General features: G+C 40.2%; 1 protein-coding gene across 2 annotated transcripts in view; it reads left to right on the forward strand.

Annotated features, from left to right (window-relative positions):
* LOC143332315 (receptor-type tyrosine-protein phosphatase gamma-like) overlaps positions 1–21,549 on the forward strand; it is a 433,828-nt gene that overhangs the window by 394,631 nt on the left and 17,648 nt on the right. Inside the window, exons 14-20 of one of the 2 annotated variants that reach the window (XM_076749645.1) lie at positions 4,817–4,908; positions 11,033–11,124; positions 17,427–17,523; positions 18,498–18,580; positions 18,813–18,947; positions 19,722–19,856; positions 20,328–20,503. In XM_076749645.1, the coding sequence (XP_076605760.1) occupies positions 4,817–4,908; positions 11,033–11,124; positions 17,427–17,523; positions 18,498–18,580; positions 18,813–18,947; positions 19,722–19,856; positions 20,328–20,503 (810 nt within the window). The remainder of the gene's footprint in view (positions 1–4,816; positions 4,909–11,032; positions 11,125–17,426; positions 17,524–18,497; positions 18,581–18,812; positions 18,948–19,721; positions 19,857–20,327; positions 20,504–21,549) is intronic. The other variant, XM_076749655.1, reaches the window with a different exon arrangement.

Below are 21,549 nucleotides of genomic sequence, written 5' to 3' on the forward strand. Positions count from 1 at the left end.
CAGAAAGGCCTCGAGACAAAGGGCAGTAGACACCGAAGGCATGGTGGAGGACATGCCCCCCCAGTGCCCACAGCGCCCCAGACGGGACCGTCTAGCTGTGAGGCGACAGTGTTACCACTGTCCACCGTGCTACCTCAAGATGATAAATAAATGATCTATCTTTATCATTTTCCTCCATATTATTAGAGGTGATACTGTGACACTCAGCTTAGTGAAAACAATTATTTCAATATTGCCTTGAAATGATTATTTTTTACGTTTGGCTTCTGCATAAATTCCCTGCATATTGACCTTGATTTTGGTTCTCCATTAAAACAATTACAGTAACAATAAATAAACTGACAAAAGTGTTCATGTTTGAGTGATGCAGTATGTTTTTCTCTCACTAACAAAAGATAATTTGACACAGACTTTAAGGTTGCATATGCAAAATTTGCATTGTTGCATATTGTATAGGCATGCATGCATATTTTATATTCATAACTGTAAATAGCTTATTAGCAGAATATTCCCTAATATTTGTGGTCTAACAGCTCATACCAAAGAGCCCTTTATTTCAACAGCCTTCAGGTTTATTATTAGTATCTTCAAAGTTTTTCACCATAACCGCTGTTTGATTTATGCATCAGTTTCTAACACCTTCTTGTGGAAAGTACTGTCATTACATGATAGTAATGCATCCAGTTGGAAAATAGCAGCTTTGTCTTTTATTGAAATCTAAAACACATAGCAAATCATTAGTGGCATGTGAAGGAAGACAGAACATTATATTAAGCAATACTGACACAGTGATTAAACATGGTGCCTGACATGCCTGACAAGAGTACTTTTCTTTACAAACTTCAGTATTTTTGTATTACCTGATCTTTGGTGAGACTGACCAAAATACATTTTTGCTTTCAAACTTCTTATTGAGAACACTGGTATGCACTGTTGAGAAATTCTTCGTCACCCTCACACAAACACATAGAGGCCCATCAGGAGGTGCTGGGTGTGTGTTGAGGTATTTAATCCTATTGTAGAGAAAAGCTCAGGTCACAACCCAGTGTTCCACACACTCCTCCAACAATGCAGTCCTATTGGCCTTCTAGCAGCAGTTAGTACCACCCCCTATACTGTTGCACTGCTGTGTACAGGTTTTTATGGGAAAGAAGTAAATATAATCTTATCAATAAAAAAAAAAGAAAGAAAGAAAAAGAATGCTGACCATACATTGTAATTGTAACATAATATTTACTGTAAATGCTGATTCTGCCTGATATCTGGGGACATTATGCAGCGCTCAGGTCATATGTACAGATGCAGGGCAGTGAGATGATATTTTATTACTGCAATTTTATAGTAATCACATTTTTAAACTGTTACACTGCAAATGACAACATCATTTGCATATTGAAATGCAAACATTTAGCAGGCAATATTAATTGCATTAGTTTGAATATCCTGTATCCTGTGCAAATTTTGTAGGTATATGCTAGTAAAGTCGTGTAAAACAAACAAAGTATATTAAATATATACAACAGTCCGTGTACCACAGGGCATGTCTATCAAGTAAATTTAAACATGGCAGCAACAGACACACATACCAATGAGGCATGGAGCAGAGGGGACTTTCTTGTAACAACTAAACCATCTAAGCTTGTGTTGAAGTATGAAGTGTGGAGATAACATTAGGTCTGGCAATGTGAGACACACAATACAAAAACAACATGAAAAAACTTTTATCATGGTAATGATAACACTGCAAAATCCATGTCGTGGCAGAACATGACATACAGCCCACCCCCTAGTCCAAAGTTATTTCTTATCAACTGTTTTATGATCCACAAATATCTTTAGCAATAAAAATAAAATAAGGGAAAGATAAGGGTTCATAAGTAAACCTCTGTTGCTACTTATTTCTTACTACATTAACTGCATAATTTTTTACATGGGGCTGGGAAAAATCTTTTGTTAGGTTTGAGAGTGAGTCATCTGTAGCATAGAATACTGAAATGCTAGGCCTTGCTGCTCAAGTGGTCACTTACTTCTTTGATTAGATATCTTTTAACATGTTTTTTCATACTGTATGCAATGGTTGTATACAGCTGCTTGTGTTAAGATGTTGAACACTGACAAAGTTCAGAGTGTTTTGTGACATGAAAAATGACAGGACAAAAAAAAAAAAAAAAAAAAAAAAAAAAAGGTATCATATTGGCACTGGCAATGAAAAACCACCAAGACCTACATAAGTTATGTAGATCTATATAGTTTGTATTTCAAAGGTTTGGTTTGGTTCTTCAAAACTGAAGAGCATCACTAAATATATGATCCAAAGGTCTAAAATCCCAAGTGTAAAAAAGACAATCAGAAGCAAACAAAGTGAAGAACTGTGACTTCCTGTTGGTTTGTACATAATTTCCTTGAACCTCAGCATGATTCCGTCAACTTTGTCCCCTGTGATTTCAATGCATCATGACACTAGCAGTCTCACACCAGGAAGTGGCTTTGGATTGACCTACGCGTGTGTGTGTGTGTGTGTGTGTGTGTGTGTGTGTGTGTGTGTGTGTGTGTGTGTTGGTGTCACAGAGAGGGAACAACCCCCTACATGCCTTGTTAGGAAAGCCGTCCTCCCTCCCTCTGTCTTCCCTCCTTCTGCCCCTCTGGCTATGCACTCGCTCTCAGTTCATGTCAGCAGCAGCATGCAGCAGTCCATCTGCTGCTCTCTCTCCTCTGCTTGTTCACCAGGATGAATGCTCTCTGCTCTTTGCTCTGTACCAAATACAGGTAGGGAGGGTCTGGACACACATGCACACATACTGATGATGTAACTGTTGTTGTCAGTGGAAGTTGTAATAGTCGATAAAGAGAGTCCTTAGCAAGTTTAGCTGTTGAATGTATGTCTGCATATAGCACAAGGAATATGGCAGCCCTTCTTTGCAACACATTTGTTGTGACTGAAGTGTATAGGTGTGTTTTTTTGTCAAATGCACAAATAACATTACAAATGAGTGTATGCTTCCAATTGAAAAGAAAGCAGAGCACGACATCATAAAAAGAGCATTAGCAATGTTTCTGCATTTGTGGTTAGTGAAATCATTGTTCTTTCACTACTAATATGGAATATACAGTGTGTTGCATTCATGAATGATGTTTTCTCCTTGGTCCACACACACTGTGAGATATTCCTTAGCGATTCTTTCAGTTCTATATTTTTGCTCTGTAACTTCTTGGTGGAATGGAAGTATGTAAGAGTGGGTAGCAGCGATATAATGCAGTCCTGTATTTTTTTGGAAACCTGGTTACCATCAGCCCTCATTTAACAAGTCTTTATACTAAATTGACAAAAGCAACATTTTGCTTTTCAACATGACCCATGCAAGAGTTTTCTAATCTGGTGCCCCTGTCAGCCACACAACATGCTCAACAAGACCTCATAACTTAACAACTTAACTTGTTTTCTGATCTTTTGCCATATGGTTAAGGTTTGGTTAAGAGAGAGAAGTAGCTAAGACCACTTTTGGGAACACCGTGGTCATGGTGAAAACAAAGCAACAATGACTGTTGGTTTGGAACAATGGTCTGTGGTGTCAAAGTCAGACACATTGTACGTCTAAATATCAAATCTAACCTCCTCCCTAATATGTTTTGCCGCAACATCAGGCTATTTCTGCCTGTGTTCCTTACAGAAAACAATCATTATTCACACAACTCATAGAGGTTATATGTAAAGAAATGAGTGATAGAGTACTGTCTCATCTTTTAGTCAAGAGAAAAGCATATCCATTCAGGTTTTTGATGTACCAATTAAACATCATTCAGTCATATTGGTTAGGCTAAGATTGCATTTTGAGAACATGGAACAACCATCTGGTGTAATCAGGATACAGTGTTACTGGAAAGGATGTATGTATGTCACAGACTAAGAACATGACAGGGACACCGATGTGTCTCCTCCTGAAGGCTTCTTTGTATGACAGCTTCTACACATATGTGACTTCAAATACACTTGAAGTGTGTGTGTGTGTGTGTGTGTGTGTGTGTGTGTGTGTATGCGCTCGCACACGTGCACCATGTGTATGAAGTTCAAAGTCTATTTCCGCCATCTGTATGTATTTTGAAGTTGGGACAACTATCAGCTGCTGACTGCTATGATGAAATCAGTATGCCCTATTTCTCTCTCTGTTGGACTGAGGCCCAGGTTGAACCTGCTCCTTCATCCCAGATATGATCAAAACTAATGGTTTGTTTAAATTCAAAGGTCGGGTTTGTTTAAACGGCTCAATATTCAACACTTCTAGCTCGATTGTGCATTCCACTGAACACAATTAGCCATGTTTGTAAATGGGAAGTAGGTGTGTCAATCATTGTTGCTGCAGAAGCAATTCATACTGGATGGGCAGGGTCTATGCATGGAGCATATAGAAGCTGGGGGATATCCAAGCAGAGGCAGATAGTGATTTCATGTGTATCATTGGAATCTACATCCTCCCAAGAACAACAGTGAAGTTAGCATTAACAAATTAGGTAGAAAATGGAAAATTTGGAATGAATGAGTAGTGGTTGATTTAAAAATGGTTGGCATACACAGTACAAACACACTACTAAACAAGTGACAATGCACAATGGGTTCAGTGATACTGATGAGTACAATCAATAAGAGGGTTTTATCCTCCAAATTCAGGTAAAGGACATGCCTTCTCTGTGTTTTGACCTCAAATGGGAACTCCAGCATAGCCATGGCATGAATCAGTCACAAGAGTTTTTAAAACCCTCTGCTGATGGAAATAAAACACATCCTTAACATGTAATATCTCTCGCTCTCTCTTTCTGTCAGGCGGTGTTTCCAGACAGCCCATTTCTATGTGGAGGACAGCAGTTCACCCAGAGTAATACCCAGTGAGACAATTCCTGTTATCTCCATTCCAGGTAACAACCAACCACAGCATTTCTCACATTTATATCCTCATGCAACACTGCTTGCCTGATGTGTTGGTATACTTTGCAAGGGCAAGAGAGTTCAGACCCATCTGTTTGTTTGTTTGAGCACTGTTTCTGAATGAGTAAATTTTCCTCCCTCAATATCTGCTGTTCCAACATCTGTCTTGGTGTAGTATTTCTGCGCAGTGTAAGCTAAGTGGTTATCCACACAGACGGCGGTAAGGGAAATTTAGCTCTGCGAAACACGGTGTTAAGTATGAATAATTACATGCAAACCTGTAATTACTGGTCCAGTGGTATGATTTCATAGTCTGCATAATAAAACCATACTCTTGTTAATCAGGCAAGAGTATTTACCTAAACACACAAATGAATTTTGAAAATGAATTTAAACTCAGGGTAGAAAGCAGAAAAACAAGGTACATGTGAAAATTGGCTGATAATCAGGACACCGCATGTAAAAAGTTATTACTACAACTGCTAACTAGAAGACTGACTCAATGGCATCACAATAAAAAAAACAAAACATACAAAGACAAACAGTGAACAAATGAAAGTGGAGTTGGCAGAAGAAGTATGCAGCATATAAATGAATCAAATAGAATTAGTAGTGGCTGTCACCAGAAAGCAGCTGGTAAAAGTTTTGCTCAATTTGGAATTGCATTTGGTTATGAAAGCCAATTCTAATCATAAATTCACCCAGTTAGCTGTAAGGAAAGTTGTACTTGCATGAGTTAAGCAGCTGATTTGGCTTGGTGGTGTCACAGGTGCACAAATGAAGATTCATGTTTTTTTGTTCCCTATGGAGTATCATCACCTTTACAAGCAACACTGAGCACCTGACCATCACTCAAACCTCTCTGAGATGACTGACTGGTTTGTATGAATGAAGTTAAGCAAGTTTATCTAACAAGTCTCCATACCTCGCATAGCCCATCTAGAGAGCAAGTCATTGCTTTTTGTTTAACTTTGAAGGTGATACGTATAAAGAATAAATAAACTGAATGGGGACAATGAGATTTTTGGCACAGACTTTATACTATTGGTGCCTCCAGTCAAAAACCATGACCTGTAACAAACCTGTGTTGTGTCAGCAAAAACATTTAAGTTACACTGTGTGTGTGTGTGTGTGTGTGTGTGTGTGTGTGTGTGTGTGTGTGTGTGTATGCATGTGTGTGTGTGTGTGTGTGTGTGTGTGTGTGAGACATGACCTGTAACAAACCTGTGTTGTGTCAGCAAAAACATTTAAGTTACACTGTGTGTGTGTGTGTGTGTGTGTGTGTGTGTGTGTGTGTGTGTGTAAGTGTGTGTGACAAAGAGAGAGAGAGAGAGGTGACATATATATATATATATATATATATATATATATATAAACTCCTACAGGGCTTGACAACTGCTCTCCAGCTCTTGCCCTCAAGTCCAGGATTTGGATCCAAACCCGTCAAATCAATTAAAAGCTTGTGGGGTCTCTTTACAATGGACCTTGGCTGAGTCCAAAGGCTACCATTCATACCAGGGGCAGTGTGCCCAGCATGGCAAAGCCCAGCACAGAGAAAAAGGTGGTCTACCACTGAGCTCCTGTTTTGGAATCACCATCAATTTCACATCACTGTGAAATTGATGGTGATGATAATATGTGTTTTGAAGGCTGACGTAGCTTTACAGACTTTGAAGGCTGAAAATCAGTAAATAAGCCCACACAACAGCCACATCGTAGACATCAGAGTCTACAGCAGCAGACAGGGATGTGCCGTATGACCATATGTTAGTTGTGTTAATTAGTTAGTTGTGCTCAGACCTAGAGCCTCGTACATCCCATAATCCTCTTTAAGACCTTCTGCTGCATTTAAAACCTGCCGACCAGCCACTTACTACAGAACCTTCCATCTGCATCAGTTTTGATTGTGTTGATTTGTGTTCTGTTGATTGTTAGTTGCTGCTATGTTGTTATGCTATATGTAAGTGCAAAGCTAAATTGCTAGAGCACAGGGCTTGTAGTTTCATGCATTCGCAATATCTTTTTACAAGCTATGAATAGCTTTCACATTTTCCCTCCACTTAACCATCTTGGTTTCTGATAGGTACAAATACAACAAATCTTGTACATGGTTTAGAGAAGATCCTTGACATGCCAGAATCAAGCTGGAGGTATAAATATCCAATAGGTTTTGGTCGCTCAGGAGGACTCACAAACAGGACACTCTGGCAAGCATGTTGACGAAACAAAAGCAATCTTTTAATAACACAAAAGCTGATTCACAAAACATGCAGGAACAAGAACTGCAAGAGCAGGCTGAGGAGTCATGAAAAACACAGGAGAAGTACAAATTATTAAACTAAGACTGGGAGTGACATAAGTAAAACAGGCTGGAAAGCCAAGAAGCCACTCTTAATCATTAATGCAGACAACCTGCCAACTGAAAAAGGGAAAACATGCTGGCTTTATTCAGAACCGCCCAATACGTACTAGTGATGAACACAGTATGCAGTGTGTACTTCAGTATGCAGTATGAAACTGTTAAATGTATTTATTTTGCAGTATTCTAGGCCAGGATTAGCCATTTTCTGGTTTTGGAAAGTGGCAGTAAACAATAGCACAACTAATGGTAAACCACCATTAGTGAGTAGCCTCCCCTGACGCTCTAAAGCAGTGGTTCTCAACTGGTCTGGCTTTGGAATCAACCATCACCCCTTAATGACGAGCTGCAACTCAAGCCACGACATGAATAGTCCGCATTCCGCTGTATAAAAGATCCCCTTCAAAATAAAAGCACATGATTTTTTTTCTTAATGGTTTTTTGTTTTTGTTTGGTTTGTTTGTTTTTTTGTTTGCCCAGGCGACCCACCAGTTGAGAATCACCGCTCTAAAAAGTGGAGTAATTATTAATGTGGATTTTTACAATTTTCTGAAGGATGAACATTTTCCTGAGAGATGAGTAACACCTATCTGATGACTGGAAGGAAAAAAAATAAGCTGCATTTGGTTGCATGTATCTCAAGTTGGAGCTCATCCTCTTGGTATTTCTGTTGCTTTGGAAGCATAACGTGATCCTTGTTATCCTTCTTCAAAGCGGTTGTCTTTTTAGAAAACTTGTTGATTGATGGTATTTTTGCTTGTGTTGATGTTTGTGTTGGTTATACTGTGATTCCAAAATTTCCCAAATTTCATGTTATGACAGAATACCAGCGGTACAATAATTAAGAATATTGTTCAGTTGTGGTCTGTGTGACTGATGGGTAAGCAGGTGCTTTGAGCGTGACTGGAAGGCTGGTTAGCCAGCTACCCCTGCAGGTGCTTATGGAGCTTGTCAACTCTGAAAATATTGGAGTAATATTTCGATTCATCATCAACTTAAGTAAAACTGCCATATTCAAAATTTACACAGTTGTGTTCTCACTGCAAAAATTGTCAAAAGTGAATTTAGTGATGAAATAGCATATGAAAATTGTTGAACATTTCTCGTTGCTGGTTGTTGTGACCACCAAGATAGAGTGGTACATCATGGAGATTTTTACAGAATCAGATCAGATCAACAGACTCTGGGGAATAACACGCCTTTAAGTCAGTCTGTCTGTCTGTCTGTCACAGTAAACATCTGTATTGTTAGTTGGAGAACATGTCTCATTGTAACCAAAAGACTAATAGAATGGTCCAACTTTGAGAAGAAATTTCATTTCATGTCACTGCTCAGATATCTTGTTTGGAAGGTAAATGACAGGATTTCATTTGTTGTTTATTGCAGTCCTTTCTCAGCTAATTGAATATTGTTGATATATTGCATTTTAGCATTGTGAAACTTACAGCTACAGTACAGCCCTAACCGATATGGGAAATAATTTTTTAGCCGCAGCAGTTGCAGGGCAGTTTATTGACGGTATTAGGTTAATGGAGATTTTATATTTGAGTAAACCTGGTTGTTTTCTGCTGTTTTTTTGTTTTTTTTTTGTTTTTTTTCCCAGCAAATTGGTGATTTATAACTGCATAGTGTTTGCATCCTGGGACAAGGAACAAATACATTAGATACAGCACATACCATTGTTACCATTGTGTAAGTGACTGTAAAATACACTGAACAAAAATATAAACGCAACACTTTTGTTTTTGCTCCCATTTTTCATGAGCTGAACTCAAAGATCTAAAACATTTTTTATATTTCAGAGTGGCCTTTTATTGTGGCCAGCCTAAGGCACACCTGTGCAATAATCATGCTGTCTAATCAGCATCTTCATATGCCACACCTGTGAGGTGGGATGGATTATCTCGGCAAAGGAGAAGTGCTCACTAACACAGATTTAGACAGATTTGTGAACAATATTTGAGAGAAATGGTTCTTTTGTGTATATAGAAAATGTTTTAGATCTTTGAGTTCAGTTCATGAAAAATGGGAGCAAAAACAAAAGTGTTTTGTTTATATTTTTGTTCACTGTATGTCAAAGCAAAACCATTACTCTGACTCAGTTTAATGCTCAGCAGCCTGCTGTGTTTTCTGACACACATATAATGTTGATATATTTGCATACCTAAATGAGCATCTAGCAAGAGACAAATTGAGAGCGAGCTAGTGTATGCTCTTGTTAATATTTGATGAAGACTAAACTGTTGGGAGCTGTGAGAGAGTTTTAGCTGTTATGCAATGTTTTTGCATCCTTTTCACTGCACAGGCTCCAATCATCTGGATCGAGTTCAGTTTATGATGTCAGTGTCTGAAGAATGACTACCATTTTGCAACTGTATACAAGTGTTTGCCATCTCATGAAACATGCTCTCCAGTCCTGGGCAATCTCACTAAAAGCCCCCACAAGTAACAAAACATCTTAACAACAAAATATGAGTTATGCAAGCTTCCTTATGTTTTTAATTGCTTGCTCCTCTGTGGTAAAGCAGTGGAACCGAAACACTTTACTGAGCTTGCATTATTCTTGACAGGGACCGCTTGAGAATGGATTTACTCAAAGCACCATGTAGAGCCATGACTGCATATGTTAGTATTTGCCCTGACCCCTGGCATTTTGATTAATTGATTTCTAACAATAACAGTATCTGGGGTAATTAACAAAGAAATGCTGAATGTGAATTATATTGCCTAACTTGCTTGTCTTCAAAACATATCTGCATCAGCATTTATCATCACAACACACAATTTTCACATTTTGTGATTTAGTAGGTAGGCGATGTCGTTTCGAGTAGAATGATACACTGACTGGCTGTCATTGGCCTTTGCAAGGATTTTTTCTGGAGATGGCAAGTTTCTCTTAAACCACCAAAACAAGTCTATCAGTCAGTTTGAGGTGATAAATATGCCACATGCTGATACCTGCAATACTTAGTTTAAATAGTTGCATACAAGATTTCAAGGTTTTAAGAGGTGAATTACACTGTAGGGGACTAAGGCAGTGAACCCATGTGGAAACACAGAAAAGAGTCAGAAGGTAATTTATTGCTGTGCAAATGGAATTGGACATGAGCCAGAGCCAAGCCAAGCAGAGACCAACAAGTGGGTTGCAGTGCCAACTAGGTCCAGAGTAGAATACAGGAAGTTGCTGGGCTGAACAGGTGTCCAAGGCAAGGGGGCAGGGAAGATGAGATGACGTAGCGGGAGACAGGATCTGGAGCAGAGTACACGGAACTGCAGGGACACAAAAATAGAAACAGACTATGAGCAAATGCAGGCTAAAAAAAAGGCTGGAAACACAGACTGGCTGAGCAGGAGCTACGATCTGGCACAGTGGCTCTGACAGAATTAAGTCTTTGTAGTCTTGATTACAGAATAGGATGAAGATGGAGAGGCTCTGCTCCAGTACACCTGTCTCCACTCAGGAAATCACACACCACACACACACAGGAAGAGAGAGAGGCTCTGACGGAGACAGGAGGTTAACTGTAGATCAGATTGTGTTCCTGAGGGAGATCACAGGTTGGTCTGCCATACATGTGACATAAAAACTGAGATGTGAGTTGTAGCAGTAGCTTGGTTTGGCAAGGTTATTTTTAATTCTCAATGCTGTAACCGTAAATTGTTCTAGGGTTGAATGATTTGATTTGAAGAAACAATGGAAGCATTACTGTTCCTCATTAAGCCCATTTAACCCTGGTCTTGTGTTTTCTCTGCAGATGACATGGAAGCTTTTACAGTCAAGGAGTTCATCAAACACGTCTCTGAACTCTATTCAAATAACCAGCATGGATTCTCTGAAGATTTTGAGGTAAACAGTAAAGTCTTGTACATGCAAATTAAACAGGGTAATAATCATGCTGAAATTCGTAGATCTGCAATAAATCATTTTTTGGCCACTTGGGAGCAGCAGAAACAAACTGTAGCAAAAACACTGACATATCATCACCTTTGAAGTTGAATTAGTGAAATTGTTAGCAAACAGTTGCTTAGTTACACATCAAGCAATTACAGAGCAACATTATCATTCATGTGTCATGTTTGTGTCCAGCTGATAAATGAAAGTCCAGTCACAGCACCAGAGGAAATTAACTGACCAGCCATTTGGTTTTTATGGGTGGACCCTGACAGTCAGTATTTTTTTATGGAATTTTTAATGCAACAGGAAAATTCATATTGAATAATTCAATTATTTATATGTTGATATGCTAAAAGACTACCATGAAATGTTATGCTTATTTACTGTACATTTTAATGATGACACTTAAAATTGGGTTCAGTCAATATGAATTGACAGTGACCTGATAGTGCAGCCTATTATTTATAAGAATGGCAAAGTATGCTTTAGTCTCACCCCACTACAAAACTGCACAATTCATACAGAAATATTTCAAAACAAAGTCACTGAAACAGTGACTTTGTGACAGTTGCATCAGCACCATGCACTACACATCAAACAAGCAAGATTGCAACAGCTCAGGAAATATTTTATCATACATTTTAAGAATAAAACAATATTTTTAACAACCTAGACTATTCAGGAACAACTTCCACAAAAAAATATATCAGTAAGATGACTGTGGCACCATGCACCGGCAAAAGTGTCTTTCCTGAGAAGAACCAAACTGGAAAATTATCCAGGAGTACCTGTTTAGCTTTGTCCACCTCGAGGTTATCTGGAACTACACTGCTTAATACTTGAAGAGGAGCTGGGAGAAGGGCTGCTAACAGATACACAACTCGAAGTAGAATAAGCTATTTGTGTGACTTTTGGACGGCGGGCGCAAGCACACATATACAGAAATTTCCCATCATTCACATCCAAAATGTTGCCCAAAATCGCTTCTTCTGTTTGTTTTTCCTGGCTTTTGACTTCTATATTGGATATACCGACTTTTGTTAATGCTTGTGGTCTGGTACGTTTGTCTTTATTCTGATACTGTCTGGCGCTGACATTGCAATAGCTCAAGTCATGATGCCTTGAATGTGGAGTTGTTTTCTAGCAAGTGACTCCTCCCTCGCCTGGCGCTAAGTTTGTTTTAAGCCTGGTTGCTATTGCTAGCTAGTCTCTGAAATAGCTAAACCTCATTATGGCTGTTTGTCAACACTGCCTGCCAGCATATCACCAACTAACAAGATGACAACAGACAGCTGAAGTGGGATCTCCAGGACAAGGCTCAGCTAATCCTGTGGTTTTCATCTGTTACTTTTGCCCAAGCCAATCAACTCTCCACATTGAGCTCTTCTTGCAGTGATAATAAACGTGGCAGCCCGTTCATCTAGTGCTGAGCCTCTTTGCACCCAACAATGTCACTCCTCTCTGGTCCAGTTCTCCCACCATCAGAGGGGAGCCAGTCCTTCCAGCTGAGGTCCTGGCTCTGGATGGCGACATGTGGCCCTTTGTCAGGGCTAAGTCCATGTCCCAAGCCTGCTCCGCTCTCTGCACAAAGCCTCAGTGCCCACACTATGGAAAACATCCTCTATCATACCAATACCCTAGAAGCCCTGCCCATCTGCCCAGCTGCATGAAATTAAATGCCTGGAGAAGCTGGTTCTCAACCTCATCCTTCATACTGTCAAACCACGTTTGGACCCAAACCAGTTTGCCTACAAGGCCAAAAGCGGTACTGAGGATGCAATAGCATGTCTCCTCAATCCCCTCCTAGAACACCTCAAATCACCCTTTAACTTCGCCAGACTCCTCCTTATTGACTTCAGCTCAGCATTCAATACCATCCCGCACCACCAGATGACCAGGAAACTCCATCTCCTGAATGTCCCACTACTTCTCATCCACTGGGTACACAGCTTCCACAGTCTGTTAGAGTTGGCAGTACAACATCCTCATCCTCCATCACCAACACTGGAGCCCCACAAGGTTGTGTCCTGAGCCCCTTCCTGTTTACCCTTTACACCAATGACTGTGTCAGCCCCTCACCCACCATCACATATCTCAAATATTCAGACAACACTGCAGTACTCACGCTACTCAACAATAACAACTTGGTTGCATGCTACTATGACTCCATCTCCCATCTTACACAGTGGTGCACGGACAATCACTTGCAGTTAAATGTCTCCAAAACAAAGGAACTGATCTTCAACACCTTCAGTACACGAAGGTCAGTCTCAAACCCCACCCACACCCCCATCAGCATCAATGGCGAAGTTGTTGAAATGGTGGAGAGCCACAAATATCTCAGCATCACCCTGGACAATAAACTGAACTGTGAACAACACACAATTGACATTTGCAAACTCAAAGAACTTTTCAATTTCACCTCTACCTTTCAGAAGTATCGTTCAACCCATCCTCATCTGCTACTCCCCCTGCGTCTTTAATATGTTCAACCCCCTCCAAGAACAGACTTACACAAATTACATGCTGGCAAGATCATTGGCCTCCCAACCCCCAACTTCCCAGATTTCAATCTGTAAATTCCATTTACTGAATAAAGGGGATGGACCATGTTGTCCAGTCAGTCACCAGCTGGCTGACCATCCATCTTCTTCCCTGGTTTCTGCCTGAGCTGGTTGGTGACACCTCAGCTGCAATGGGCCTTGCCTCAAACCAGCTGCCCCCTGTTTTCACTGCCACAGTTGGCTTGGCTCCTATGACTACGATGGCTGTCTGGACCACCCTGCTCCCACTCTTTTGGACTGTTTGCCATCTCCTCCTCTGGAGGGTCTGTCCTTGCCAGGCTGGAACTCCTCTGCTACTGCTCCATCTGGTTGCCTTCCTTCTGCTGTCACCTCTGTGTGGCACTTTTGTGTGGTTCATGTTGCCGGTTCCTCTATGGTCCAACATGAAGCAGTATGTGCTGCTTGAATGGTTGCATTCCCATTTGACAAAGAGATATTATAAGGTCTATATGAACAATCATGTGTTCTGCTCAGCTCCTCTGCTGTGTGGTGTTCCAAAGGGGTTGGCCCTTTGGAACATTTCTTTCCCCATTGTACATTCTCCCACTGAGTAATTTGTTTAGCTGATTTCAATAGTGTTATATTACTGTTATGCTGATGATACACATATCTATTTACCTGTTAAACCCAATAACCTGAATCAGCTGTTTGCCCTCCATGATTGCTTAGCAGTCACCAAAGAATGAATGTCTTAATTTCCTCCACCTAAATCCTGGAAAACCAGAAATTCTTTTAATTGATCCTGGTAACTTTTCCTCTGGAGTTGATCAGTTTATTGGCCCATTTCAATCAATTTTCAAATCTACTGCTATGAGTCTTGGCATCATCTCTGATCATGACTTTTGACCAAGATGTTGCTAGGCTCAATATATTGTCTAATCTCTTCATTACCTGTTACCTTTGTTTTGGACTACACCAGTCCTTCAGTACATATTATACACCTGCACATGAACACTAGCAAGGAAAGAAAGGAAAGGAAAGATAGCAAGAATAGCAAAGGCGCACTCATAAGGAGTGGAAACAAAAAAAGGGCATATAGGAATGGGTATCCAACAATAGCGCAGATGGGGCTGACAGGCACTGAAACAGAGAAGTACATGTTAGTGGCAAACTGGCAAAATCCAACATCAATCATTAACACAATCACGAAGGTACTACTCACACTGGGGAACACACAGAAGTACACTGGAGAGATCAGGACAATCTGGTAACAGGTAGCAAGGGGAGCCTCCCTTTTATTCTCTGTACTAATCAGGTGAATGCGCGCCAGGTGCACTGCTGACAAGGCAGTCCAGACGAGAGCAGGGGAAAACCCATGTTAGACAGGCAGTTGAACAGACAGACAACCAGATAACACTAGGGAAAAGGGGAAACAAAAACACTAGGATAAGACAGGTGGTGGATCGTAACAGTATCTAATCTTGAAGGGCAATAAAATATAGGCTCTCCTTCTAAATAAACTCCCACACCAAATATATATTGAAAGCAGAGATAGTAAGATATAATGACGACAAAAAGGCTTAGTGATGGGAAATTTTGTTTAGTTATAATCCTTGCATGCATTTTCACACCAAACTATTGCTCCTTCCGCAATTGTTGTTTCTGAAAATATCTTGCTCTCTTCTTTTTTGATTTCCACTCGTCGCTTTGTTTTCTGCTTTTCCTCCAATCACTCTGCATTCCTGGTCCATGCTCTTCCTGGACAAAGAAAAGTGGGTGAACAGAGCTGGACATCCTGAATGAATTGCTTACTTGGGAAAACAGAGCCCCTCACACACCAGCAATGTGCCTCCTCCCCCTCTCCCTTATGCCCTGGTTTAGACTAAATGAAAAGTGCTCTGGGAAGGGAGCCCTTCTCAAATGAAACTGTCCTCCTCCCACATCCTCATCATCCCTTCTGTCTCAGATTCTCCTCCTTTGACTGAGTCAAGGAGGTTGAGGGCAACAATTATCTCTATTTAGTCTCATCTACAGTGTAATGTGATGGCACTGGTCACCCAGCGAAACACACAAAGTAGCACTAAATGCTTCAGGGATTAAAGGAAATAATTAAAAACATGCTTGGTTTAAACCCATCCTATAGTTAGCATAGATGAAAATGGGTGACAAATGAAGAGAACCTGAAAAATAATAGTAATCTGACCAACCCAGTCAGCAGATATCAACCCTGTTGAACATCTAAAGGTGATTTTGGAGCAGCATGTTAATGTGTCTATACAAGATGTGTCGAGTAAGCAGTGCACAGGATCTTGAGTGACATGTACATGACGTTTCAGTCAGCTTTTACAAAGAGGCATTTTTTAGATGCACATTCAGATTAATTTTGATTTTTGAAGACTGAAATATGGAAGTTAGTAAATAAGTTGTCGTACCTCACTACAACAATGTTTTGGTTCTTTAACATTCCTCTTATAGTTGGCTGCCTTTTAATAGAATTGCAAATGTGGAAAATAAAATATTTTCCAGGATGGAATGGGAATAATGATTGTAGACTTGTGTAGTGTAGAAGAAAAAAAAGTTCTGGGTCCCAGCTATACATATACATGCTTGTGATGCGCAACCTGTGTAGACTGCTGCAATGGTTTAGTCAGTTCCCAAGATATATTAATTCACATTACAGTTCATTAACTCACAGAAGGAAATTGGTATCAGCCATCCCTTATGTTTTAAGATGACAACAGAAATGGGATCTGTTAATGCCTGTGAATTCATGTGTCTACATGCAGATATTGGTCTGTTTTGGATGTGGTTGAGCTTCAGTGTCTGCACATAAGTGTATATATGCCAGTCCATATAACATCTGCTCATCACATCACTGCCTGTGTGTCATCCTCTCAAGTCTAATCCTGTTCCTTCCCATCATACATGCAACCTGATCTCCTCACACACCCTCACTATGGAACCCACTATGCCCAAAATAAACCCCCATCTCAATTAGTACAGTGAATCCATGTGTAATAGTGCTAAAACAAGGCAGTTGGCATGTAAAGCTCCAGAGGAAATGAGACTAAGGGGTCAGAGCCAAATCCAGTGCCTGCCCTCCCTGTTGGCGATGCTTAGCTTGCACCCAACAGCTGTTTGCTTGGCAGGAATTCGACATTAAACACTGACATATATTCACAGGCTGCTAAGCCCAGAATTACTCTCTGTCATTCTTAGGGTTGTAAGCCACAGCCATACGATTGTTTCCACATAGGAGAATAATTATGAAAAAAGTGTAGGAAGTAAACAAGACACAAACAGTCCAGGGTGAGTCCTATGATAGATTTTCACTCTAAATTTGACCATACCTCAAGAACTAGTCATTTCACTGTAGCTGTCACTTTCCAACATGTTGTACCATGCCCTCAGGTCAAGAAAATAAATGATTATGCCAAAAAAGCACAAAGTATGAAGAAAGGAAGACTTGCTATAGCCAAAGAGGAGTAATGAGAAAGAGAAGGAGAGAGTGAAGGAGTTGGAATCTGTCTGAACAGGTAGAACTGGGGCACCACTTTTCTTTCAAGAGACACACACCAAAAAGTTATGACAGTCACGCAAAGTGAATTGGAGGCTCCCAAAAAATACAGTATGTATAAACAGTTTAAACACTGAATGGTCAATTGTGTCATTTTCAAGATACCTTGCCATACAGTATATACAGACCTATCCTACTGACAGAGGGCTGTGTCTGTGTGTATCCTTTCCCAGGAGGTTCAGCGGTGCACTGCTGACATGAAGATCACATCAGAGCACTCCAATCACCCTGACAACAAGCACAAGAACAGATACATCAACATAGTGGCCTGTGAGTATACACTTCATTGCACACCATTGTGCATGCCCCACTCTGTGTTCCTTACACAGTACACACGCTGATGTTAATGCAAATCAATTCATGTGTGAATATACACAAAATTTACTGTAAATTCCAAAGGATCCCAGGTGTTTTGTGGTAGTTGATACCTTTTTTGATACACACTGAACATATATTCATTATTGTCAAATATATTGAATAATAAGTTATTCCTTGTATCCCAACCAATGCCAGTTGCATATTTTGTGTGGCAGGTTTGATTTAATGTGAGTTTGTTCAGTTAGCAAATGTATCGTTTTGACCAATTTCTAAACATCTGATGTGTATACACATCTTTCTATGAAAGAAATCAGAATAATAACTTGGTAAAACTAAATAGCTTTAATTGAAAAAAATGAAGCTATTCAAAAATGTTTTCCAGTTACATTTAGTCATTTAGACTTGCTTTGACAGGACATGGTGTGAAGGTATGCTTGTCACAAACCACAGAAGAGCCTGCCACCTGCGGCCCCCTTTGTGGCTGTTACTGTTTGTTCTATTCCTCTAAATAGTCAAGAGTGCAGAGTATGTACTATATCTGTCTGATTATACTTTACCAAAAACGTACCCCAAACCCTGTGCTGATACACCACAGACAGGCTTGGAACATGACTACATCAATATCTAATGAATATTTCACATCTCATACAACCATTGACTGTGGCTGAAAGCTGCTCAGTTTTGTGTTTATCTGAGGTGCCATGCTGTTTAGCTGTCTGTAAAAAACTCCACATCCCAGTCCAACTATTATTTCAACCTCAAAGGTTAATGTGTTCCTGTTTGGGGACAGGCGCTTTGGCAGGATACAAAAACGATAGCAGTACATGGACAGCACTGTGTTGGGGTTAGAGTTAAGGTTAGCACTTACCGTGGTTTCAGTCACATTAACACCCTCACTGTTTTGCTGCTCTGCCTTTCCCCCTCAGATGACCATAGCAGGGTGAAGCTGAGGCCGCTGGCTGGGAAGGACTCCAAACACACTGACTACATCAATGCCAACTATGTGGATGTGAGTGCGTCCACTGAGACATCTCAAGTACTGATCTGTGTCTGTGTGTTTGTATGATAACAAGAATCATCTTGGATACAATAACTGCAAGAACAAATGCAAAACAAAAATAGAAAATGGAGATGCTTTCTCAAATTTGTGAAAAAATTTGTTTGCTAGAATTTAATTATAGCATTTCTATATGCCACATATTGTCAAACTAACTGTCGTTTGTTCGTCATTCATCCATTAGGGTTATAATAAGCCTAAAGCCTACATCGCAGCCCAGGGACCTCTCAAGTCAACTTTTGAGGACTTTTGGAGGATGGTGTGGGAGCAAAATACTGGCATCATTGTCATGATTACCAACTTAGTGGAGAAAGGCCGGGTATGTTCTGACACACACAAGCTCAGTATAGATTTTTGGATGTTTAAGGCAAGGTTCTAAAAACTTGTTATCCAAACTTGTTAAGCTCAAATACATAGTAATAATGACCAGAAAAATATAAACCCTTATTCAGTACTTCTTGAGATAAAAGCACTGCTACAAGTTTTTGCAGGGACTCAGTAATCACCATTTCTCACAGCAAACATTTTGGCTTGTCAAAAAAAATGTTGCTAACAAAATTAATAATGGCTACATTTCATTAAGATGGATTCCAGGAACCTGGTATGGTGCATGCTGCCTCACTGGCACGGCCAAGCTGTCATTAATTAGCTCCACCAGTGCTTTTCCTGCTATGGCAATTCAAAGTGTCTGCTGTCAGAAAGGTCTATGGGGCTGTAGCATCCTGGTGCTGGTGCAGGTCACACAGATGCTTTGCACAACTTTGCAAAACTTTTATCATACAGAGTGTCCCCTGAACAACTATTAGATGATTTTTGTCATGTGACAAAGAGCATTATATTTATGATAGTTCTCATTGTTCCTCTGGAGGTATATAATGTACCATGGCAGAACATGATCAAGTGTTTTTCCAAGGCTTTTTACCCATTCTTTGTAAGCAGTCCACAGTAAGTGTAGAAAAGCTGTTGCATGAGAGCTCTTTGAAGCGGGTCACTAGTCCTGGAGAAAATACCTCACAAAATTGAGACGCCTACCAACCTCCTCAATATTTTGACACTAATCTGAATCTGATTGATGTGTATGTTTGTTCTACAGAGAAAATGTGACCAGTACTGGCCAACAGAGAACTGTGAAGAGTATGGCAACATGGTAGTCACGTTGAAAAGCACTAAAGTTCATGCCTGCTATACTGTTCGCTGCTTCACATTGCGCAACTCTAAAGTCAAAAAGGTGAGAATGAGAGGGGAGAAGTGGTTTCCAGTTTCACTACTGGAATTAGTTAGTTGTGGCACTCTCCAGAGTTTTGGGGCAATTTTAGAGCATTCTGGGGAGAGGTTGTTGTTGCGCCATGCCATGGTGTGAAGGTATCCTTGTCTCAAATGACAGAAGAGCCAATTGTATTTTGTATTTGCATTGTATGTATTACTATATAACTTGAAAAAAAAAAGCCAAAGTCAAGACAATCAATACTGGTTTTCAGAACCATGCTACTACAGTGACCTGAAGCGATTACTTAATTATACTGACCAGATGATAAAATGTCTTCATTCATAAGCTACTACTTCACTTTATTTACCTCAAAGCAAAGTTGGTTTCAAAGTTTTTGGGCAAACCCAAGAACTGAGCCATATCTTAGATGTTAGTAAGTTGATGTAACAAACATCTTTTCTTTGTCTCCTTTTCTTCTTCTCTTGCCTTTAGGGTGGGAAGGGAAACCCTAAGGCACGGGCCCAGAGTGAACGGACAGTGCTCCAGTATCATTACACCCAGTGGCCAGACATGGGTGTCCCCGAGTACACGCTGCCCGTCCTCACCTTTGTCCGTAGGTCCTCAGCTGCTCAGATGCTTGACATGGGACCCATGCTTGTCCACTGCAGGTAATGTCTCTATACTGCTTTCACTTCACTGTATAACATCACTCATCACTCTGTTCCCCATCCATCTTTCACCTGGAGTAATTATACTGTGTTGTCATTGCACACATTAAAACTGTTTTGTCTCTACACACACTGACACTCACATTACTTACAACCTTGTGGAATAATCACTAAACACTGAGGACCAGGTGGTGGATATTATGTGTATAGTTTGTGATTATAAATCCCTGTTAATAGTGAGAGCAGAACATTTGTGGGTCATTCTGTGTTAATATCATTTTGTGTACTCTTCTACACTTATTATAGAATTATAATTATAATTAATTAGTTAATTATAGAAAAGCTATTTTTGGATTATTGTGAAACAACATCATCAAATGCATTAATGGCACAATCTTATTCAATTCTTTGTATTTTGAGGCAGAGATATTACAACTCAACATACAGCTGTTAACTATACCAGTGTGCTTTTCTGTACTTCATACTCACCCTCATCCTCCTCAGCAGCATCACTGAACCAACAGCCACAGTTGCCAGCTTGTACTTAAGGGCATTTTACAGTAAGGCAGGCAAGGAAATTACTGGTAATTGTCTGCTGACTGTGGCCCCAGGAGGGATGAGTATGAAGCTCTCTGCAATCATCTGCACTGTGATGGTCGATAATAACTTGTCACACCACCTCACCGCTGTGCCTGCAGATACACCACTCATTAATGCCATTTTGTACCAGGATATAGACACACAGACATCCTCCCACTCATTGTGCAAGAAGCAAAGCAGACAGACACCCAGATTCACCCTTGTGCCCTGCTGCTTTAAAAAACTTAAAAGTCCTGAATTTATAAGGTGTTAATGGTATCAGTGGCCATTCTATTAACTTGTAGAAATATAGAAGCTGTTCCACAGCACTTCTCTGCCAGTACCTTGTATGCTTTTTTCTAGTTTAATTGCTCTGTTCTGAACACTAAAAACATCACAGATGAGCAGTAAATTTCCAAGCATGAAATACAATTCCTTTTGAATGTGAGAGTGTGTACACCACATGG

Source organism: Chaetodon auriga, chromosome 2, assembly GCF_051107435.1.
Source record: "Chaetodon auriga isolate fChaAug3 chromosome 2, fChaAug3.hap1, whole genome shotgun sequence".
Lineage (NCBI taxonomy): Eukaryota > Metazoa > Chordata > Actinopteri > Chaetodontiformes > Chaetodontidae > Chaetodon > Chaetodon auriga.